The following is a 24373-nucleotide window of genomic DNA, read 5'->3' on the forward strand; positions in this document are numbered from 1 at the left end:
CGTAAACTGTGGGGTGACCACGTCTAAAAATGTGCAAGCCATGAAACTCAGCCTCACAGATGCACCTAAATGCCACCAGCAACCCGGAACTGAAGCAGCTGGTTGGTCATAGCGCAAGGAGTGTCAAGACTTCCCACATGTTGCAGGCGGTGCATAAGATGGGACTGAGCTGTCCTGCCATGTCTCCTGTTGAAAAAACCCTTACTTTAAGTTAAGTAGTGTAAAAAAAAGTTAAATTATTTATGTAGTTTAAATAAAAACTAGAGCTCTTACCTTTCCTTAGTTTAATCTATTTTAAACTGGAGAAAAACTGGACAAAAAAACTGGAGGAAAACACTTATCCGCTACTCACCAATCAGCTCTCACCTTTGTGCTGACATCATTTTTTGAAGCTTCCCCCCACTCGCGCTGGTTCTGTTCTCTCCGCCGCTCTCTCGCATTGTCTTGTGATGTCACTCTTGTGGCAGCTTCAACATTGGCAGCTCCAACATTGCTGTCCCTCCAACAGTGCAGCATTCCCTCAATACTGCCCCTCCACCAATGCAGCACTTCCTCAGTACTGCCCCTCCAGCAGTGCAGCACTGCCTCAGTTCTACTCCTAAGATAGTGCAGCATGTCCTCAGTCCAGATCCCCTGACAGTGCAGCACTCCCTCAGTACCGGCCCTCTGACAGTCATCATGTCCTCAGTACAGACCCTTCAACAGTGCAGCACTCCCTCAGTACTGCCCCTCTGATAATACAGCGCTCCCTCAGTACTGTCCCTCTGACAGTGCAGTCCTCCCTCAGTACTGTCCCTCTGATAATACAGCGCTCCCTCAGTACTGTCCCTCTGACAGTGCAGTCCTCCCTCAGTACTGTCCCTCTGATAATACAGCACTCCCTCAGTACTGCCCCTCTGATAATACAGCGCTCCCTCAGTACTGTCCCTCTGACAGTGCAGTCCTCCCTCAGTACTGTCCCTCTGACAGTGCAGTCCTCCCTCAGTACTGTCCCTCTGAGAGTGAAGCATGTTTTCAGTACTGCCCCTCCAACAGTGCAGCACTCCATCAATACTCCCCCTCCAACAGTGCAGCACCCCCTCAGTACTGCCCCTCTGAGAGTGCAGCATGTCCTCGGTACTCCATTGCATCTGTCAGCCTACATTATGCGCTCAAAATCTGGAGTGAGACTTGAACCCAAGAACCTGTGGCTCAATGTCCGGAGTACAACACACTGAACCTCCGCTCACATTGTGGTAAGACAATAGGACCCGATGGCTTGGGAAGATGATGAAATGTTGTCAAGTATTTGCCATTTTCTTTCATCTTTAATGTCTGTTTCCCTGCAGCTTTCACTGGTCGGTTTTGTGAAGTGAATGTCGATGACTGTAAGGAACACCGGTGTCAGAATGGTGGGACCTGCGTGGACCGCGTCAGCACCTACGATTGCAAATGTCCCTCAATGTGGACTGGTAATAAACCCTGTACTGTGCAAATATCCATAATAAACAGTTCATTCAGTTTTCAGCTGCCCCCAATACGCACCCCCCTCTGCTCCACACACCCACCCCTGCTCCCCACGCCCCCCTCTGCTCCCCACACCCCCCTCTGCTCCCCACTCCACCCCCATCTCTGCTCCCCATGCCACCCCCCTCTGCTCCCCATGCCCCCCTCTGCTCCCTACACCCCCCCTCTGCTCCCCACAACCCCCCTCTGCTCTCCTCCCTCGCTCCCCCGATCCCTAAACCCCCCCTCTGCTCCCCACGTGCCCCCCTGCTCCCCACGACCCCCCCTCTGCTCCCCTCGCCCACCCCCTGCTCCCCATGCCCTCCCCTCTGCTCCTCATGCACCCCCCCCCACTCTGCTCCCCCAACCCCGCTCCCATACTTCAGCTGCTGAAAGGTGTTCATCGTTCAGAGGGTCAGTGAGACAAGGTCACAGTGAGTTCATGGATTGACAGGATAAAGTCATGGTGAGCTCAAATGAGATAAGGTCTCAGTGAGCTCAGGCATTGGCAAGAAAAGTTCAGGGTGAGTTCAGGGGTTGAATGGATAAGGGCAAGGGGAGTTCAGGGGTAGAATCGATAAGGGCACAGGGAGTTCAGGAGTTGAATGGATAAGGGCACGGGGAGTTCAGGGGTTGAATGGATAGGGGCACAGAGAGTTCAGGGGTTGAATGGATAAGGGCATGGGAAGTTCAGGAGATGAATGGATAAGGGCACGGAGAGTTCAGGGGTTGAATGGATAATGGCACGGAGAGTTCAGGGGTTGAATAGATAAGGGCATGGGAAGTTCAGGAGATGAATGGATAAGGGCATGGGGAGTTCAAGAGTTGAATGGACCAGGAAATGGTGAGTTCAGGCACTGTGAGTTCAAGGATTGGGGGGGAAGGTCACAAAGAGTTCAAGGGTCTCCTTGAAGATGAATGTTCTTTGGCAACAACTTCCATTGGGTGCCTGTAGAAGTGAGTACTGATCCAGACAGTTTTTATGCAGGTTGGAAATGCGCAAGTATATTGCAAGACATTTACCATGAGCTGGCATAACTTCTTGACTTCTCTGGTTGGGTTACAGGTCGGTACTGCACTGAGGATGTGGATGAATGCCAGCTCCAATCCAACCTGTGCCAGAACGGGGGCACCTGCACCAACACGGATGGTGACTACAATTGCATCTGTGTCAATGGCTGGTCCGGCCATGACTGCAGCGAGAACATCAATGACTGCACGGAGACCTCCTGCGCACAGGGTGCCACCTGCCATGACAAGGTGGCAAACTTTGTGTGCGAGTGCCCGCCAGGTAAAAAAGGTAAGAATGCTCCAGCTTCTCCTATGTAAGGGGGTCTTGGAGATTTTTAAGAGTTGGGGGGTGGGGCGGGGGGGGAGGTTGGTGGTTGTCCTCATTTTATTTAATGAGGGGAAATGTCCTCAGCCCATCCTGATGGTTAGAAAGTCTGCCTAAACAGGGCACCTCAACCATGGAAAATCCATCACCCAACATCAACATGAACAAACTCCGCCAGAGTCGCTGGACACTGGGATCAGGAGCAGGATCCTTGGACCAGCTGTGGAAACAGAGAGTTAAGTTAATTCACTGGGTGGGAATTGTATGTGATCAGGTGGAATGCTGGCTGACAGCATGCCTGATATCACTCATTCATGGACTTTGATGGAGAGTAAAATTGACTGTGCTTTTAACATCAACATCGCACCCATTCCATTATTTTTATAATGGCTGGATTGGGTTAAAATTGCCCCCGTTATTTTCGTGAGCGAGTGGTCAGTCTTTCGAACACTCCCTCTCCTTGGGAGATGGTGGAAGCAGGTAATGTTGTATTATTCAACTGCAAACTAAATAGATTGCTTTCAGAAAATAACTCCTTGGGATACAGTCTGTGATTTGAGACCTGAAATGTGGCAAGTGTGGCATGCTTGGAATGAATCGATAACCAAAGCTCTCAACCCTGAGGTGTTCTCCTATGACACCTGCATCAGTTGGAGACTAGAAAGAAATCCTTGTGTTCCTATAGTGCTTTTCACAAACGGAAGATGCGTCAAAGCAGGTTTACAGCCAGTTAAGTCCTTTTTGAACTGTAGCTGCTGTTGTGATGTCAGAAAAACAGCGGCCAATTTGCACACTGCAAAATCCCACAAGCAGTAACGTGATAATGATCAGATAACCTGTTTTTTTGTGATGATGATTGAGGGATAAATATTGGTCAGGACATTGGGGATAATTTGCCTGTTCTTCTTCGAAATATTGCCATGGGATCTTTTCCACTTCTGACAGTGCAGTGCTCCCTCAGTACGGCACTGGGAGCCTCAGCCTAGAGTTTTGTACCCAAGTTTGTGGAGTGTGATTTGAACTCACTTCCTTCTGACTGCGAGGCAAGAGTGCTAGACACTGAACCTCAGTGTGAGAGATTGAAGGTTATGATAAGTGAACAATTCTGTGACCATTGTATTGTGTGACTATCACAATGATGGAAGGCGAACTCGGTGGACCTAAATCTTTTTCTTCTCCAGCTGTTCCTATGTTCCTCTATTTCCCCTTCCGCCTTACATCCCAGGGACATGATCATGTGAAGAGACCAATGAGAAAAGACCATCTGGCCCATTGAGCAGCCGCTTTCCTCATTGTATCATCATAGACCATTCCTTTCTCCCCTCTCCTTTCTGTCCCTTCCCTGCCCTTCTCTGTCACTCCCGATGCACCTTCCCCTTTTCCACTTGCCTCCCTTCCTTCCTTTGGGCCTTCCCTTCCTCCCTCAATGCTGTGAAAATGTTTCGGCACTGAGCGACTGTTTTGTCATTTCGTCCCAGGTCTGTTCTGCCAACTGGACGACCCCTGCGTCAGTAACCCATGCCACGAGAATGCCGTCTGTGAGATGAACCCACTAACGGGACAAGCCATGTGCCAGTGTCCCGTCGGCTTCACGGGACTATCCTGCAGGCAGGACATTGACGAGTGCTCAATGGGTGAGTCTGACTGCTGTCAGTAACTGAGCCGCAGTGCTCTCTGGATCTCAGGTCCCTACCCTTACAGCCTTCCTCTTGTTATGATCACTGTGTAGACCAACAAACCAGAAGAACCAGATTTACCAAATGATGGCAATGAGGAAACCGAAGGGCAAGATTTCACTTTTTAGAACTTTAACAATCAAATCAAAATCAACATAAATTGAACATGAATTAATAGACAAGTTCTGGTAAACATATATCTTACAAGTTTACACATTAAATAGCAGGTACAGCAAAGAACTCATGTGTTTACTAGGCAGCTCCCTCAGCATATGTACAGCACTAATTTCAGCCACAAAGTCATTCAAAGCTCTGAACTTCCTCAGATAGAATTCCAGCTCCTTTTCTTTTAGGATTTAGCCACTGATTCCCATCTAACAGCCACTCCCAAACCAACCCAATTTCCGTGGGCATGGTCATCACCACAATGCTGCACTTTTCCAGAACCTCCTCAGCTCCTTTCATGATGGCCAGAAATAGCTTTAGCCAAACCCCCAGTAACAACATTGTATGGCCAGTGCTGGTCATAATCAGTTCCTTTAAAATCACTGGAGCAGCAGTGGAATATCCTTATTCTGTTCCCCACCTCTCCTTCCAGATCCAGCCTTCACATTTAGCTTTTTTTTAAATGCCTGCACTGTTCTCCCCGGCACTTGATCTTGGATGGATCTGTTCCTATTATCTGGTTTCAATCAGTCTCAGTTTCTCTAGAAACCTGAAGTTTCTACTTCTATTTCAGTTTCAGTCTCAGTTTACCTAGAAACCTGACGGTGAACTTTTCCCATCAGTTAGGGCCTGACCCCAAAAATGTAAGGTTTGAAACCATGGATTTCATCAAACTCTGCTGTCTGTCTGCCGGTGCTTCATGTTAACCCTTTCACTGTTGCGATCAGTCGTTCAACAGCCCTTAATGTAAATTAACAAGCTGTAAGTGTTCCCAGGTTAGGTTGGGTGGAGCTAGATGCAGAGTGCAGCTCCTTCTTCCAGCAGTGTGCCCGCATGCCCATCACAGGAGCCCAGATGCTACGCTTGCACACTTATTTCCCCACACCAACATTCCTATAGTTCAATGGCACAATTTGAAACAGTTCCAAATTGTGGACCCAACAGGAACTGGTTTAGGGTGGATAAATGAAGTTGCCTAGGATCCTGGTGGCCAAGTGGTAGGGGAGACTATAGGAGCATAGGAGCAGGAGTCGACCACTAGGCCTCTCAAGCCTGCTCTTTCTTTTAACCAGGTCATAATCAATCTTCTACCTCAATGCCAACTAGCCCCATATCCTTTGATGTCATTAGTATCTAGAATGACAGCTAGATACTCAAGAACTGAGCCTCTACAGCCCTCTGGCACAGAGACTTCCAAAGATTCACCACCCTCTGACTGAAGAAATTCCTCCCAATCTCGGTCCTAAATGGCCTGCCTCTTATTCTGAGATTGTGTCCTAAACCCACCCACCTCCCCCACCCCTCCCCCCAACCAGGGGAAAAATCCTTCCTGCATCTACCCTGTCAAGACCTTTATTAATTTTGTACACTTCAGTGAGATCACCCCTCATTCTGCTGGACTCTATAGAATACAGGCCCAGTCTCATCAAACTCTCAATCTTGTCAGGATGGGGTGGGCCTGAAGCCTGATTCCAGAGATGAATGGCCAGCTGAAAAACAAAGAAACTGCTTGCATTTATATAGCGCCTTTAGGACCATAGGATATCCCAAAGAGCTTTGCAGCCAATGATGTACCTTTGAAGTATAATCACTGTTGGAATGCAGGAAATTGAGCAGCTAATTCATGCACAACAAGATCCCACAAATTGCAATATGATAATGACCAGATAATCAGTTTTTATGATGTTGGCTAAATGATAAATATTGGGCCAGGACTGCAGGGAGAACTCATTGCTCTTCTTTAAAACAGTGTCAGTGGGATCTTTTACAGCCACTTGAGAGGACACACGAGACCCTGCCAAAATACCTTGTCCAAAAGACAGCACTCCCAACAGTGCAGTTATTCCTCAAGATTGAACATATGATTGTGTAGCAGTCCCTCAGTATTGCTCCTCTGACAGTGCATCATTCCCTCAGTACTGAACGATTGGCTGTGCAGCACTCCCTCAGTATTGACCCTTTGACGTTGCGGCGCTCCCCTCAGTACTTGACCCTCCGACAGTGCAGCACTCCCTCCATAATCTCCTTTTGACTGTGCTGCGCTGCTGCTGTACTGGCCCGCCGGCAGTGCAGCGCTCCCTCAGTACTGTCCATCTGACAGTGCAGCAGTCCCACAGTAATGTCCCTCCAACAGTGTGGCAGTCCCTCAGCGCTGCCCCTCTTGCAATACAGCTCCTCAGTATGGCACTGAGAGGACCATCTTAGGTTATGTGTCCAAGCCTCTGGAGTGAGACTGGAACCTAGAGCCTTTGGGGTCAGAGGTAAGACAGCTCCCCACTGATTCACAGCTGACATATATGCATATTCTGGCAACTATTCTGCATGTTTCACACTTCCCTGCAACAGGACATTGAATTTTTCATGCTTCCTTGACCAGAGTAAGGCAGGTTAACATAAATCAGTGAGATTAAATGCTCTTTTCTGAGTACCGAGGTCACACAGCTGGGGAGAATTCTGCTGCCATGACCTGTCCTGTTCCTCCCTCCCCACAGCTGCATTTTTAACAAGGTTAAACCTGCTTCTCCACAATCATATTTTGGGCAGATGCCAATCCCTGTGAGCTCAGCGGCCGCTGTGAGAACAATGTGGGCTCCTTCGAGTGTCGCTGCCTGGCAGGATACACAGGCGCACGGTGTGAATTGGACATCAACGAATGCCGGTCGAATCCATGCCGGAATGAGGCAACATGCCTGGATCAGATTGGCGAGTTCAAGTGCATCTGCATGGCCGGTAAGATCACAATCTGTACGGGCGGGTAAGGTCACAACCTGTATGGATGGGTAAGGTCACAATTTGTACGGGTGGGTAAGGTCACAACCTGTATGGATGGGTAAGGTCACAATCTGTATGGGTGGGTAAGGTCACAATCTGTATGGGTGGGTAAGGTCACAATCTGTATGGATGGGTAAGGTCACAACCTGTACGGGTGGGTAAGGTCACAATCTGTACGGGCGGGTAAGGTCACAATCTGTATGGGTGGGTAAGGTCACAATCTGTATGGGTGGGTAAGGTCACAATCTGTATGGATGGGTAAGGTCACAACCTGTACGGGTGGGTAAGGTCACAATCTGTACGCTCAGGTAAGGTCACAATCTGTATGGGTGGGTAAGGTCACAATCTGTATGGATGGGTAAGGTCACAATCTGTACGCTCGGGTAATGTCACAATCTGTACGCTCGGGTAAGGTCACAATCTGTACGGGCGGGTAAGGTCACAATCTGTACGCTCGGGTAAGGTCACAACCTGTACGGGTGGGTAAGGTCACAATCTGTATGCTCGGGTAAGGTCACAATCTGTACGCTCGGGTAAGGTCACAATCTGTACGGGTGGGTAGGGCACAAACTGTACGCTTGGGTAAGGTCACAATCTGTACGGGCGGGTAAGGTCACAGCTTCATATTTGACTTTCCTGAACCATTTCCAGGAAAGGCAGGCCTACCTGGCTCTGCTGATTTCTCTTGGATAAATTATTTTCCAGACCAGGTGAGAGATGACAGGCTCCCTTACTCTTCCTTAAGAGTGGGGTCATCCAGTTGGGTTGCCATGACAAACTTCAATGATCCATTTATCCTGGTGCAAGGCCCTACATTACAGGGTTTATTAAATTGAACTGCAGTACTTGCCAGTTGGGGATTCAAAGGTACGCTCTTAGCAGTCTGCATGACACGTTTGTATTGAAATAGCCTGGTTCGTGTTTCCCAACCCTTTGGAATTAGCCTGGTGTCTCCAGTAATTGAAGGCTATTTGCTAGGACATGGCCCATTTTGCTCTAAAGATAATATATGGGCTGGGGAGAACAAGATCTGTTTGACTGACATGCAAGAACGGTCCAATCAGGCATCAAAGCATCTGTTTATTCCCCAATTGGATGGGGGCTGGGCCAATGACAGGAGGGTGGGGTGATGGTAGGTCAGGTCATGAAGCCTCCAGGATTAGGCCTGACTAGGGTTGGCAATCCCAGTGCAGAGCTGGCAATGTCCTGCAGTATTTTTTAAAAATTCTTTCCTGGGATGTGGGTGTCGCTGGCAAGACCAGCATTTGTTGCCCATCCCTAATTGCCCTGGAACTGAGTGGTTTGCTAGGCCATTTCAGAGGACGGTTAAGAGTCACCAGATTGCTGTGGGTCAGGAGTCTCAATAAGGATGGCAGATTTCCTTTCCTAAAGGACATTAGTGAACCAGATGGGTTTTTATGACAATCGATGATAGTTGTCATGGTCACCATTACTGAGACTAGCTGTATCTTCCAGATTTGTGTCCCCTGAGCATTAGGCTGGGCCTCTGGATTACTGGTCCAGTGACATTCCCCCTGTTAACCCTGCCTCCTCTTCCCTCAGGTTATGAAGGCTTGTTCTGCGAAATCAACAGTGATGAATGCCTGAGTAATCCCTGCCTGAACAACGGCATGTGCCAGGATCTGGTAAATGGTGTACACTGCCAGTGCCCTCCAGGTAAGGAATATGTGGCAACAGCATCGGACCCAATTAAAGGATGGAAGAAGGATAGAACTTGGATTCCCACAGGGAGTCTACCATGCCTCAGACTGGGCCAAAATACTTTACAGACAATGACATACATTTTTTTTTGCTCAGTGTTTTTTAAAATTTATTCCTAGGATGTGGCTAGACCAACATTTACTGACCATCCCTAATTTCCCTTGAGAAGGTGAAGGTAAGCTGCCTTCTTGAACCGCTGCAGTCCATGTGGTGTAGGTTAAACCCACAGTGCTGTTAGGGAGGGAGTTCCAGGGTTTTGACCCCGCGACAGTGAAGGAACAGTGATATATTTCCAAATCAGGATAGTGAGTGGCTTGGAGGGGAACTTCCAGGTGGTGGTTTCCCAATTTGTTTGTTGCCTTTGTCCTTCTAGATCGTTGTGGTCGTGGGTTTGGAAGGTGCTGGTGAAGGAGCCTTGGCGGTTTGCTGCAGTGCATCGTGTAGATGGTACACGCTGCTGCCACTGTGTGTTAGTGGTGGAGGGAGTGAATGTTTGTGGAAGGGGTGTCAATCAAGTGGGCTGCTTTGTCCTGAATGCCGTGAAGCTTGTTGAGTGTTATGGGAGCTGCACTCATCCAGGCAAGTGGAGAGTATTCCATCACATTCCTGACTTTTGCCTTGTAGATGGTGGACAGGCTTTGGGGAGTCAGGAGGTGAGTTGCTTCCCACAGGATTCCTAGCCTCTAACCTGCTCTTGTAGCCACAGTATTTGTGTGGCTAGTCCAATTCAGTTTCTGGTCAATGGTAATCCCCAGGATGTCGATGGTGGGGGATTCAGCAACATTAATGCTGTTGAATATCAAAGGGAGATGATTAAATTCTCTCTTGTTGGGGATGGTCATTGCCTGGCACTGAGGTCACTGTTGTAATGTCAGAAACACAGCAGCCAGTTTGGCTATTCACCAATGAGGAAGCAACATTTTTCCATCTTTCAGGCATGGGATCTTCTCAGAACTGAAGTTTTGATGAGGCTGAGTGCAGTAAAAGGGAAACAGACCAGCTGGACCTATGCAGGGTCATAGGATCATATCAGTGCCTCTTTGCATGCAGGCTGCATCCCCAGAGCCCTCTACCATCCCCATAAAACAGCCAGTGTTACAAGATACGGATTCTGAGATAAAATTGTCTCTCATTTTTTTGCCTCCGTCCCTGTTTTCCCTGCCCTGTCTCCACCTTCCATTCTTGTCTCCATCCATCTCTACCCTGTTCCTTCCTATTTCCCTCTCCCTTTTCCGCCATCCCTTTCCTCTCCTCTGTTCTTTCCTCTCTTTCCCCTTGTCTCTCTCCCTCTCCTCTTTAGTCTCTCTCTCCACTTCTCTCTCATGTGCTTCTCTCTCTAGCCTCTCCTCTGTCTCTCCTCCTTCAGTCATTCTCTCTCCTCTCTTTCCTTTCTCTCTCTCTCTCTATACTCTTTCAGTCTATCTCCTCTCTCTGCTCTCCCCTCACTCTCTTTGCCTCCCCCTTCTTTTTCTGCCCCCTCTTTCTCTGTCACCTTCGCCCTCTCTTTGTGTCATATCTTTCCCTCTGTCAGCTTTATAATGGAGAAAGTGTATGATTTACATATGGCCTTAGCACATTATCAACAGATCTGACACAATGTCCTAACCATCTATTGTCTATACACTGAGAACTGGCACCAGATGGAGGGCTGTGTTTCTGAACTGGCCCACTCTCCTGTTTTATAGATCACCACCCCCATGCCAACTCTGTCGGTGCTCAGTTTAACCCTGTGAATCTTAACCTCTCGCATGTCTCCCCATCCCAGGATTTGCCGGTCAGCGGTGTGAGATTAACATTGATGAGTGTTCCAGCACTCCTTGCCTGAATGGAGGGAAGTGCGTCGATGGCCCCGGCCGCTATGACTGCGAGTGTCCGGAAGGTATGTGCTGCAGTTTTATCAGTGGGTGTGTCTGACGGTCAATGATCTCTCTCCGCCAGGGCCAACATGTGACTGGAGTTGAAGAGATATCACTGGAGCAAAGGCATTGTGTGTAATGCCTCATTGCACATGTTGGCTCACGTAGAGATCGGACACCGACACTGACACTAACCGTTCTATGATTCAGTATTTTATTTTACAGGGTTCCCAGTGCAATTCTCACTTCACCTGACCTCCGCTGCCTCCCAGTCTCCGCCACCATCAGCTCCTTTACACTTCTTCCACTTTCTCTTCACTCTTCTCTCCTTCCCTCCCCCTTCCTTTCCTTTGTCCATCTCTCTGCCTCCTCTCCACCGCTCACCATTTCCCCCTCTTTCCCCTACTATTCGCCCCCTTTCCTTCTCCTCCCTTCCCTCTCCCCTGACCCCCTCACCTCCTGAGGGTGTTGACTCACTTCTGGCTTCAGGTCTGAGCTCGCAGGCAGCCCTCCAGTTCCTCGACTATCCCTCATGCGTGACCCTGAACTATTGAATATTAACCGGCTAGTCGACTGTGTTGGGACAGGAGCAGGAGTAGGCCATTCAGCCCCTCGAGCCGGTTCTGTCATTCAACTAGGTCATGGCTGATCTGCCACTTCAATGTCATTTCCCTACACTATCCCCATATCCCTTTATATCTTTAATATCTAGAAACCTGTCGATCTCTGTCTGGACATACTCAATGACTGAGCCTCCACAGCCCTCTGGGGTAGAGAATTCTAAAGATTCTTCACTCTGAGTGAAGAAATTCCTCCTCATCTCGGTCCTAAATGATTATCCTCTTATTGTGAGACTGTGTCCCCTTCTTGACCCTGCTCCTGCCCGCCCCCCACCCCCACACCGAAACACCAGCCAGGGGGTTCCTGCATCTACCCTGCCAAGGCCAGTAAGGATTTTGTACACTTACTGAGATCACCTCTCATTCTTGTAAATTCGAGAGAATATAGGCCCAATCCCCTCAATTCCGCCTCATAGGAGAACAAAGGTTCACCAGCCCAATTCCTGGGATGGTGGGATTGTCCAATGAGGAGAGATTCAGGAGACTGAGCCTGGACTTTCTAGAGTTTAGACTTCTGACACCCATCTTGGTTCCATAACCCTAATACCTTTACCCGACAAATACCTATCCAGCTTGGTTTTGAAATTTTCAGTTGACCCTTACCATTTTGGGGGAGAGAATTCCAGATTTCCACTACCCTTTCTGTGAAGGACTGGTCCCTGACACCACCCCTGAATTTTAATTTTCAGGTTATGCCTCAGAGAACGGTCAGAGGGCAGAAGGAGGCCTTTCGGCCCCTCATGTTTGTACTGGCTCTCTGCGAGTGTAATGCACCTCGTGTGCCACTGCCCTTCCTTTTCCCAGTAGCCCTGCAAATCTTTCCTCTTCAGATAATGATCCAATTCTCTTTTGAAAGCCATGGTAGAGCCTGCCTCCATCACACTTCCAGGCAGTGCATTCCACATCCTAACCACTCGCTGCGGAGAAGCTTTTCCTCATGTCGGACTTTCCCCCCATTCCGGACTATCCCCCTGCCACACTACCAGAGTTTCTCTCTGTCGACCCTATTGAACCCTTTAATCAACTCAAACACCTCAATTAGATCACCCCTTAATTTTTTCTATACTAGTGGGAATACAAACCTGAAACGGGACTTCATAATTTAACCCTTTTATTCCCAGTATTGTTCAGTTGCACCTACATTGCACACCCTCCAAGGCAAATATGTCCTTCCTGCTGTGCGGTGCCCAGAGCTGAGCACAGTCTGTAGATAGGGTCTAACCAGTGATTTATATAACTGTGTCATTAATACAAGTCCAGATAGGCTGGCTGAGATCCAATGAGCCTTGTCCTTGTATTCTCCGGCTTGTGAGCTCTAGCAAGCATCCTGGGATAACACTCAGAATGGAAATCAGAGCTGCTTTTCCTGTTGCCCTCTCCAAGCCAGAGGTGGTGAAACCATTTGCTGCTCCCCCACTGAAGTCAATTCACTCAGCACAGAGCAGATGTCAAACCTGGAGCCTTCCAGGTCTGTGTGGATCAGTGCAGTGTGTAGCGAAACTGAGGGTAATGGTCCAGAGTTAGAGCGGAAAGGGAGTGATCTATAGGAGGGATGGAGTGAGGGGAGAGTGATATGGATTGGGGGAAGCGAAAAGGAGTGGTCTTGTTTGCCTAAGTAAACATGTGGTCTCTCTCTCTCTCTCTTTCCCTCTCTCTATGTAAGTACCTCTCTCCGACTCTGTCTCTCTATCTCTCTCTGCATCTGTCTCTCTTTCCCCTCCTCTCTCTCTTTCTGTCTGTATCTATCTCTCTGTCTCTCTATCTCTCTCTATCTGTATCTCTGTCTCTCTCTCTCTGTCTCACACTTGTCCTGTCTCTGTCTCTGTCTATTTCTCACTCTCTCTCTCTGCCTCTTTCTCTGCCTCTCTGCCTCTCTCTTTCATGATCACTCACATGTTCTGTCTCTGTCTCTCTCTCTGATTGTCTCTGTCTCTCTCTCTCTCTCACTCTACTCACTCTGTCTCTGTCTCTCTCTGTTTCTCTCTCTCTCTCTGCCTCTCTCACTCATTCTCACTCGCTCTGTCTCTGCCTCTCTCTCTCATTATCACTCACTTTCTCTCTCTGTCCCTCTCGCTGATTATCTCTCTCTCTCTCTCTCTCTCTAGGGTTTGAAGGGCTGCTCTGCCAGACGAACATTGACGACTGCCTTCAAAACCCGTGTCACTACGGGACCTGCCTGGATGGGATAGCTGACTACTCCTGTGCCTGTGTGCCCGGGTACATGGGACGGATCTGCAATATTGAGATTGATGAGTGCCTGAGCCAGCCCTGCCAGAATGGCGGGCGATGCACAAACCTGGTGAATGACTATCGGTGTGCCTGCCTGCCTGGTACCACAGGTAACCAGGGTAGTTGGGGGGAGGGGCGGTTACCTGAGAGTGATGACAAGTGGGCACAACTTGTACCAGCCTAGGATTCGGGCAGCAGAGTTCTGGAACTGGAGTGTGGGAGGTCTTCCAGCCAGGAGAGCAATGGGATAGTCACATTGGGAGGTGATCCCCACATGGTCGAGGCTTTCACCAACAAATGGGCAGCAGTACGACTATGGGATTGTCCGTGTTTTTCCAGGAAGTGCAGGTTAATCTCCAAGGCACTGCTGCCAGCAAACCAGGGGAAACATTCTCCGGGAAATGTTTACCTTTTCAAAATTGACTTTCAGCACTTTCCCTTATGATTTGCTGAAGGAAACATGGGAGTCAGGATGAATGAGAGCTGTTTGACTGCGGTGAGCTTCATCCAGTTGAGTAATGAGGAGGCTCTCATTCGGCCATAGGTGGGCAGAGTGCCCATGAGGATTGGCGCGCCAGGGTGAAAAAACGGAGGGAGCTGAGAGATCATGTGAAAAAACCTCCAGGAATGTGCCAGGCCAGAGTCGGCAACTCTTTGGGTGCGGCAATGGGCGATGTGGCTGAAGCTGAGGGCACCAAGATCACAAACTGTCTGATTCAGACAGTGGCTGAGGAGTGGGGTGGAATTGGAGGGTTAGGAAGTTGTAGCGGGGGAGGTGGAGTGGAATGGGCAACAGTCTGAAGACCGTGGCCTTGGCCTATCCAATGCTTAATGGCAACCATCACGTATCACCCAAGACTGATACCTGACCAATAGTCTGGCAGTGCAGAGGTCATGGTGGGGTCAAAAGAAGTTGGCTGGCATCAGTGTAGCTATGGAAATGTCCCCCTGGGGGACTGAAGGCCCTGGCATGACTTTCTTCTGTCCATTCTATTGTGGAAGAATTATCCCATTTGAGTAGGTTACATTGCAGAACAGGAATATTGCATGAGTGCGTCAAATGCTATATTCTCACTGTCAGTTTCTTCTTGTGGGATTCCCAGCAATGACATCCCTCATTTCGATGAAAGAAGGCTCATATATCCATCCTGCCTTTCGCCAAACCGGGACGCCCCAAAGCGCTTTACAGCCAATGATGTGTACTTTTTGAAGTGTAGCCACTGCCGTAATGTAGGAAGAGTGGCAGTCGATTTACACACAGAAAGATCCCACAAACAGCAACGTGGTCATGTTTGTGTGATGCTGGTGAGGGCTAAATATTGGTAAAAACGCCAGAGCTGAGGTTGCCAAGGGATCTTTTTATGCACCAGAGAGGGCAGGCGGGGACCCCAATTTAATGTCTCATTTGAAAGGACTGCCAACAGCACAGCACTCCCTTGGGTGTCGGCCTGGTTTATGTGTTTATAGTTCTGGAGTAGGATTTGAACTCATGAACCTTCTGACTCAGAAGTGAAAGCGCATCCGCTGAGGCACTGCTGACATGGCTGAGGTGCAGAAAAGTGCACAACAGTTGAAGAAATGTTGCCAGTGAAATAACACTGTCACGGTGCACTGGTTCATGACTGAGTGGAATTGATTGATGACAGGGCTATTTGACAGGCCTTTCAACACGCACAACTCCCCTTGTTTTGGGTTTCATTCCTTCCTTCTCTCTTTCCTGAAGGGCCGCGATGTGAGACTGACATTGATGAGTGTGTGTGCAATCCCTGCCAGTCTGGCCACTGCAAGGACTATGTCAATGGCTACATCTGTGTGTGTGACCCTGGTTTTACAGGTAAAAATAATCAGTTCCAACTGATTCCTCTCTGCGTTTTGTTGCACTTTCTACTGAAATGAGGGAAAATATTCTCTATCAGTGAGATACTCACTTGGTGCCATTTAGTGGAGAATTTTAATGATCTTACATTTCGACTTCCAGAGTGAAGTGGCTCTGAGCCTGTTGCCATACTTCACTCTTTCTTGCATCAGCTACAAAACTTGCAACCACAGGTAAGCCGGTGTCTCACAGCACCATCCCCCCTACCTCCCCCACTCTCTCTCCCTTAGAGAGATACTTATACACTGAATGGGTTTCTCAGTCCCCCTGCATCCCCCCTCTCTCTTAGAGAGATACCTGTACACTGATTTGGGTTCCCTCAGTCTCTCTCTCAGGGATATCTCTATGCACTAATCAGTGTACATCTCTCAGTCCCCTTTCTCCCTCAGAGTGATACCTGTACACTGAATGGGGCCTCTCATTACCTTTCCATCAGGGATTTATCTGTACATTGACTGGGATCTCTCAGTCCCCCTTCTTAGAGAGGTATCTGAACACTGATAGTGATCTTTCAGTCCCTCTGTCAGGGTGTTTTCTGTACATGGGCTGGCTCTCAGTCCCTCTCCCTCAGGGAGATATCTGTACACCGACTGGGGTCTACCAGTTCCTCTTCCTCAGGGTGATATATGTACACTGACTGGGAACTCTCAGTTCCTCTCCTTCAGGGAGATATCTATACACTGACTGGGGACTCAGTCCCTCTCCCTCAGGGAGATATCTGCACACTGACCGGTGTCTCTCAGTCCCTCTCCCTCAGGGTGACACCTGTAATGCAATTGACTGGAAGCCAAGGAGAAGATCGCTTTTGCTGGTATCTGCGGTCAGAACTGATGACACCAGCATTGTTGAAAAAGATACGGGCAGGAGGAGGTGGATGAAATTGGGAAGGAATGCCCCATTCACCTGCCCCGAAAGTCCCTCTCAGTGTGAATTGAAAAATCGTGGGAAGCTTACAAAGCACTAAAACAAAAATTCTTGGTGAATGAGTTTGACGTTGAACTGGTCTGTCTGGTTTTATCAGGACATTGCATTACTCCTGGCAAGGAACAAGGGCATCTGCAGAAACAGAAACTTCAATCTCTTTTCATTCCCACCCAGCAGACTGCCTGTGTTATTCCACTTTAGAAATATGAGTGAGGGGCTGGGAATGAGAAGGTGGGGAGATGGGAGGGCGGCTGATTGAGGAAGATGAGTCTTTGGGACATACCATTTATCTGTGAGTGAGTTTACAAAAGAAGGCAAAAGTTCATCGAGATACAACAGTGTCAGCATAAACTGTGATGGTTGATTTAATAACTGCAAAGTGGCCTCTTAAATCACCATTGGCCTTTTTGTTTTAAATCCTGTGGTGAAGTTTTGTCCTCTCTTTCCCCTCCCCACCTCTCGTCGCTGATTCCTCAAAGTGTGAAATACACGAGGTTTCGGAGCCCTGTACTGAGAAGGAGGCGGGTACGCTCTCTCCACCCACTCACCTCTCTCGCCCCTCTCAGCCCAGTGTAAGAAGCATGGCAGAGCTCAACCACCACCCTGTTCTACATTGAAAGAAAGAAAGACTTGCATTTGCATGGCACCTTTCACAGTCTCAGGACATTCCAAAGCACTTTATCACCTCATCAGCATTCCATTGTTGTAATGTGGGAAACACAGGAGCCAATGTGTGCACAAATGATCAAATATCTCTTTTTTGTGATATAATTTGAGGGATAAAAATTGACCAGGATGCTAGGGGAACTCCCCTGTTCTTCTTCGCAATAGTGTTGTGGGACCTTGGTTCATCTAAAAGTCTGACAGTAATGCCCCTCTTACTGTACAGCTCTCCCTCAGTACTGACCCTCTTACTGTGCAGCTCTCCCTCAGTACTGCCCCTCTTACTGTGCAGCTCTCCCTCAGTACTGCCCCTCTTACTGTGCAGCTCTCCCTCAGTACTGACCCTCTTACTGTGCAGCTCTCCCTCAGTACTGACCCTCCGAGTGTGCAGCTCTCCCTCAGTACTGACCCTCTAATGTGCAGCTCTCCCTCAGTACTGAACCTCTGACAGTGCAGCCCTCCCTCAGTATTGCTCCTCTGACAAAGCAGCACTCCCTCAGTACTTCCACCTCACTGTGCAGCACTCCAGCAGTACTGCCCCTCTTACTGTGCAGCTCTCCCCCAGTACTGACCCTCTTACTGTGCAGCTCTCCTTCAGTACTGACCCTCTTACTGTGCAGCTCTCCTTCAGTACTGACCCTCTTGCTGTGCAGCTCTCCCTCAGTACTGACCTTCTAACCGTGCAGCACTCCTTCAGTACTGAACCTCTGACAGTTCAGCACTCCCTCAGTACTGATCCTCTGACAGTGCAGCACTCCCTCAGTACTGCTCCTCTGACAATGCAGCACTCCCTCAGTACTTCCACCTCACTGTGCAGCACTCCACCAGTACTGCCCCTCTTACTGTGCAGCACTCCCTCATTACTGACCCTCTGAAAGTGCAGCACCCCCTCAGTACTGACCCCCTGACAGTGCACGTTCCCTCAATATTGTTCCTCTGATAGTGCAGCGGTCCCTCAGTACTCCACTAAAATATCAGCCTAGATTTTGTGCTCCAAATCCTGACATGGAGCTTGAACCCACAAACATCTGACTCAAAGTGAGCAACACCTTGTACAGGGCTTTGAGCTGGAATCCATCCTATCTTTACCCAACTTGCCAGCAGTGTTCACTGTATAGCAAGAATTCTTGCTATGTCTCCCCTCACTAGCCAGGGGTGCGGTGGTGGAGTACCCATTCATAGCGACCCTTGCTGAGATCAGTTAACCAAGCATAAGTTTCACATGCATACTTTCGACTGACAGCTCAGTATGCTTATCTATCTATTGAAACTAACCTTATTCATGAACCATTAAGGGCATTACCAGGTAGAATAATTAATATTTCTCAGGTTTGTTATCACTATTCACTCCTGTAAGGACTGGGGGGCATGCAACTTTTCCTGAACATTGGCTATCTAAACAATAGCGTGACTCAATAACCCTTACCATGTGTACCGGCTACTGGAATATGCCATGTTCCACCGCAGGTGTTCTCTGCTCTTTGGAAAAAAGAAGACTAAGGAAGCATTCATCTCCCACCCCTAGTTTCCCCCAGAAGGTGCTGAGGGCCTTCTCCTTGTGAGGATGGCACTTCCGCATTAACCTAACCAAGATGGGCCAAATGGCCAGCACCTATGCTGTAAAACTCCGTGGGGCTATTTTTAACCTATCTCATCAGCAGGGAATCCCACAGGAATGAGTGGAATGGCAGGTTTGTAACCCACCCAATATCAACTTTGATACAGAAATATATTGTGTGGGGTGTAAACCATCATTGCACTCAACCATGAGGGGTGGGCTAGATTAAAACGATGAATCTAAGCTTCAGACCACCTCCTGGTTTATCTGTGTAAAATACATGCAGGAGCAGGGTACAATTTTTGGTGTGAGGGGTTTGTCTTATGAGGAAAGCGTGAGCAGGTTGGGCCTAAATTCATTGGAGTTCAGAAGAATGAGAGCTGCTCTTATTGATTCCTGTGGGAGCTTGACAGGGTGGATACCAGGAGAATGTTTCCCCTCATGGGGGAATCTAGAACTGGAGTTGGGAGGGGGGGGTGGAGGGGCAGTTTCAAAATAAGTGGTCTCCCACTTAAGACAGAGATGAGGAGGAATTTCTTCTCACTGCAGGTCGCTAGTGTTTGGAATTCTCTACCCTAGCACACAGTGGGGGCTGGGTCATTGAACATGTTCAAGGGTTAGACAGGTTTTTGATCAGCAAGAGAGTCAAGGTTACGGGGAAGGCAAGAAAATGGAGTTAAGGCCTCAATCAGGTCAGCCGTGATTTTATTGAATGGTGGCAAAGGCTCAATGGGCCGAATGGCTGACTCCTGGCTCATTTTTCTTATATTCTTATGTAAAAGTTAATTTCCCTCTGCTCCTCGGTTATAAAAAATGATAATCATCAAATCATAGGAGATTTACGGCACAGAGAGGCCACTTGGTCCATCATGTATGTGATAGCCGATAAACAAGTCGCCCTGCCTGAACCCACTTTCCATCATTTAGTCTGTAGCCCTGCAGGTTATGGCACCTGAGGTGCATATCCAAAGGGAGTCTGCCTTACTACCCTTTCAGGCAGTGATTCCCAGACCCCCACAACCCTCTGGGTGAAAAAATCTTTCCCCATCTCCTCTCTAACCTTTCTACCAATCCCTTTGAATCTATGAGCCCTAGTCACTCACCTCTCTGCTAAAGGAATAGGCCCATCCCATCCAGGCTGCTCACAATTTTGTACAATCCGTCTTCATCCTCAGTTCTAAGGGGAACAACAACAGACTATCCAATTTTTCCTCATAGCTGCAATTTTCTGTGTGCTAATGTACTAAGTATCTCAACATGGCCTTACCATTGCTATCTTAAGCCTTTCAAACCTGGACTGGTTCAGACTTTCGGGCCTAGATATTCATCTCAGAAGGTGGTGTAAATTGTCTCCCACAATACACAGCATCTAATACTCAGATCCACCACAGCCAATGTCCCTGCACTGGACAGGAAGACTATCCAATGCTGCCTGTCTTCCATCATTACCTGACATGTGTTTCTACCCTTAGACTCCAGATAGCATCATGTTGCTGCTGAGAAAACAGAGAATGCTCTGTCTCTGGGTGAGAGAGAGAAAGAGAAAGACATAAAGAAAGAGAGAGCGAGAGAGGTCTTTTTTAAACTACTCCATCTTAAGTCTCTGAGATACCTTAGCTCATTGATCATTAGCTGACGATCAAAATGGCCACATTGAGAACTTGAAGGGATAGCAGCATGACATCACCAGAAGGGAAGTGCGTCATGAGATCCAGCCTCAGTTTCACTTTTGTCTGAGAGCAGAACACAGCACCTACAACTCTGATGTCTTCAAACTTCATACCTTTGTATACATGTCCTCATGTGCCTAGCCTAAATAAGCGGACACACAACATGTTTACACAATCCCTTATGAACGATGAACGATTGGTGTTTATACCACTATAACAACATGAAAATCGGAGCAGGAGTTTCCTTTATATCTCCCTTAGCGTAGCCTCCGGCCATGTTGAGGATGAGACCTGAATCTTAACATGCTAGAAAAGCCTCCCAGTAACCCACAATGTTTGCAGTGGAGTGCAATTATCCTTCCTTTGAATGGCTAATTAATGGTTCACAACACTATTGTGAAAAATATGGGTTCTGCCCTTGAGAAAGATTGCTGAATCAAACATGACACAGCTGTTACAAGTTTTATTATAAGTTTACAAAGCTCGGTAAAGTACCTTGGGACATTTCATTATGTAAAAAGTTGCTATACTCGGATGACACAAACAAAGGTTAATTTATTTTATGATTTATTATCTTGATTACAGGCTTTCAGTGTGATGTTGACATCGATGAGTGTGTCTCCAGCCCTTGTCATAATGGCGGCACCTGTGAGGACGGGGTGAATGGGTTCACCTGCATCTGTCCAGATGGATATTATGACCCGCAGTGCGTTTCCAGAGTAGACGAGTGCAAAAGTAATCCGTGCGCACATGGGACGTGCCTCAGCGACATCAACGGGTATGAAATCGGGGTCAGGGGTTAAAGAGCAAGAGTTAGTGGGGGCATATGGCTCAAAGCCCACCACTATGCAAGCAGGCAATTTATTAATCTTAAAAGGGTAACATATCTCCATCTTTTTGTGGGGAGGGGAAGAGAAATTTCAAGATGCTGCAAGAAACACAAATCATTGCAATGTCAACAATTGTCAGCTGTCCCTCAGTGGTAACACTCACACCAATTTTCGTATCTTTTATATAGCTGATTAGCTTTAATGCAGTTCAAAGACGATACTAGTGCAGGAGCTTTATTTACAGTTCTACACAATGCTTTAAAATGTCTACTCCCATGCTTCTAGTAGCTTCTGTATGTCTCTTTACTTTGCTGAGTCCATACCCAGGCTTTAACCAATCAGGCACAGTGAACATAGATCAGTCAACAAAACACACAGAATCGAACACAGAACAATTGAACCATTGAATACTACATCTTTTCCCTCTGGTAACTAAACATCTTTAAATTAAACCATCCTAAACAACTAACATATGTACATGAACTCTCTTATAGAGTTCGATATGTCCACTTTCTCTAAGCATAGAAATAGTCTTTGAAATACATAGGTCTCTGATGTCTGCATTGAGATCCATGAGTTTGAGGTTGTGATTCTGCGTGATCAGCTTGAGGTGAATGATCAACATTAGAGTCACTCGTCGGGAAATCAAATACATCCTCATAATCACTGTCCTCAAAAAATCCTGGTCTGCTCACTATCAGGCATTTTGCATTCCACTTTGTGTTGTCATCCAACAGGTAAGTATAGGCACCAGCAATTGTTTGTTCTGCTTAGGTCTTGACAGAGATGGTGCAAGTTTGCGGTTGCTATTTGGCTGTTTGATGCAAAGCCAATTTCCAACTCCAAATCATGGTTCCCTGGTGCCTGTTCACTTGTCTATGTATACTTTTGTTTTGCCTTGTCACTGTGATTTTTTCTGCTTTTGTTTTGACATTCCTGTTGGATAATGGTGACAGCTTAAAAAAGGTTAGCGGCATGCAAAAGTTAGGACCACCAGCTCAGCTGGTGTCTTTCCATTCAGAGATATAGAGTAGATCAATATGTGTGGAGTAGAAAATGAGTAGATTGTTCAAGTGTTTTCTCCTGCGACATTCTAGCTCTCAGACTGCCCTTTATCATCCTGTTGAATGATTCAATGCCACCATTTGACTATGGGCTGTATTGTGTTATGACACAGCAGATGGTAAATGCTGAGCTATTCAAATCCCAGAGGGAAACTTGAAACAACTGTTACAACTAATTTTCAATTTGTATGTTTCGAGATGCGGGCTTTGATTCAGTAATAAGACCACTGAGTCTTAAGAGGTTTTTAAAAAAATAATTAAAATTTATTAATATAAGAAAAGATTGTAGGCACATAGGTATGTCTACAAATTACTACCATTATAACTTCTAAATCCCCCAATTGATTTAACTCCCAGTTACACTTTTGCTAAGGCAACAGTAAGACACATAGATTTTAAAAGGCCCTGGCAAACTAAATGATACCGAGATTCAAAGTAAGTTCTCTTAACTTCAGTCCCTGGAGGCGGTAGTTTGGTACAAACAGGCTGCAGGCTTTTCACACTTGTTGAATTTTAAAGTGGCCTCCATTACAAACAGCCTTCTCTCCTTTATACATATTTTCTCTTTGAATGCAAATTTCCATTGTTTCACTATGTCTTTTGAACTTTACCCCTCTCTACTAATAAAAAAAAAATCTATCATCGTACCAATTTCACCAGTGATTTTTGGGAAAAATAAATAAATGCATTATTTCTTACTACTTCTGCCAGCTAGGTATACATTACACCCACTCCTTTGAGTTCAAGCCACTATAGATTGTTTAAAAATGCAAATGTTCCCTTTACATTTCACATTCTAAAACTTCCCCACGTTTACCTAATTATCAAACCTAACCTCCCTTCTTACATCAAAACATCCTCTAATTCAATTAAGTCTCACACACGCAAACACATAGATATATCCTACTATTATGCTATTTTACTATAAATTCTAATAACATTATGGAAATTATTACATCTTTATGACAATTGTGATGTCAGATGCTGGTGAATTCCATAGCTTCCTAGGAACTCCATTAACTGACCGGAAATTTTGGAAGAGATTTTCCTGTTGCAATCTTATTTCAATCTGTTACCATGGGTAGAATTTTCTGCCTGTCGGACGACCCAATTGCCGGTGGGTGGGGAGCTGATCCCTGCCAGTGAAGCAGGCCGCATTTTACTTGGGCGGGCCAATTAAGGCCTGCCCAGCGTGACATCCGGTGTGAAGCGCTATGTGCTTCCTGTGTGGGTGGGGGAGGGAGATTCCCTAAAGGTGAGAGTGCGCTCTTTTGCACACGAAAGAACACACATCTCCCTGAGGCTAAGTGCAGCCTCAGGGAGATCGCTTCCACTTTGAAAAATATTAAAAATAGAAAAAAAAAATCCCTAACATGTCCCCCTCATGTGGCAATGTAACATGAGATGGGACACATTCATAACTGACAGAAAAACTTTATTAAAATTTTTAAAACCCTGCATGAAACCTCATCCCGCTGCTGGTTGAGGTTTCATATTGTTTCTATTCCCCGCCGGGGCTCCTGGCCTGCCCGCCAACCTTAAGGATGGACGGGCAGGTCCTTTAATTGTTTAAATGATCCTGTCAATGGCCTCAATTGGCCATTGACAGTTCGGTGGGCCTGCAGCTGATTTTGCTGCGCCCCTGCCTTCCTGAAAATCTAAATGGGGCGGGATGACTTCGGGGGTCCCACCCAACATCGTCCCGCATCATTTTACACGTCAGCGAGCGGGCCCCACCCCCTGCTCACCGACAGTAAAATTCTGTCCCATGTCTTGTTGTCTTCCCATACCTTGATGAGCCTTTGCTTATTCTATGATTTACTTGAGATAGTTGGTATACAGTTTTTCTTGAAACTTTTTATAAAGAAAGACCGCAGGGTAAGCACATGGTTCCCGGGACACAACTATTCTGTGTCTTACTCTCTTG

General features: G+C 47.3%; 1 protein-coding gene across 3 annotated transcripts in view; it reads left to right on the forward strand.

Moving 5' to 3' along the window:
- The window catches only part of LOC121291134 (neurogenic locus notch homolog protein 1-like), a 138748-nt gene that overhangs the window by 44699 nt on the left and 69676 nt on the right, over nucleotides 1–24373 (forward strand). For 2 of the 3 annotated variants that reach the window (XM_041212213.1, XM_041212211.1), the window contains exons 5-13: nucleotides 1329–1451; nucleotides 2552–2785; nucleotides 4300–4455; nucleotides 7207–7392; nucleotides 8998–9111; nucleotides 10922–11035; nucleotides 13738–13971; nucleotides 15585–15695; nucleotides 21138–21330. In XM_041212213.1, coding sequence (XP_041068147.1) covers nucleotides 1329–1451; nucleotides 2552–2785; nucleotides 4300–4455; nucleotides 7207–7392; nucleotides 8998–9111; nucleotides 10922–11035; nucleotides 13738–13971; nucleotides 15585–15695; nucleotides 21138–21330 — 1465 coding nt within the window. The remainder of the gene's footprint in view (nucleotides 1–1328; nucleotides 1452–2551; nucleotides 2786–4299; nucleotides 4456–7206; nucleotides 7393–8997; nucleotides 9112–10921; nucleotides 11036–13737; nucleotides 13972–15584; nucleotides 15696–21137; nucleotides 21331–24373) is intronic. The other variant, XM_041212212.1, reaches the window with a different exon arrangement.

This window comes from Carcharodon carcharias, chromosome 19 (assembly GCF_017639515.1).
Source record: "Carcharodon carcharias isolate sCarCar2 chromosome 19, sCarCar2.pri, whole genome shotgun sequence".
In the NCBI taxonomy this organism is placed as follows: domain Eukaryota; kingdom Metazoa; phylum Chordata; class Chondrichthyes; order Lamniformes; family Lamnidae; genus Carcharodon; species Carcharodon carcharias.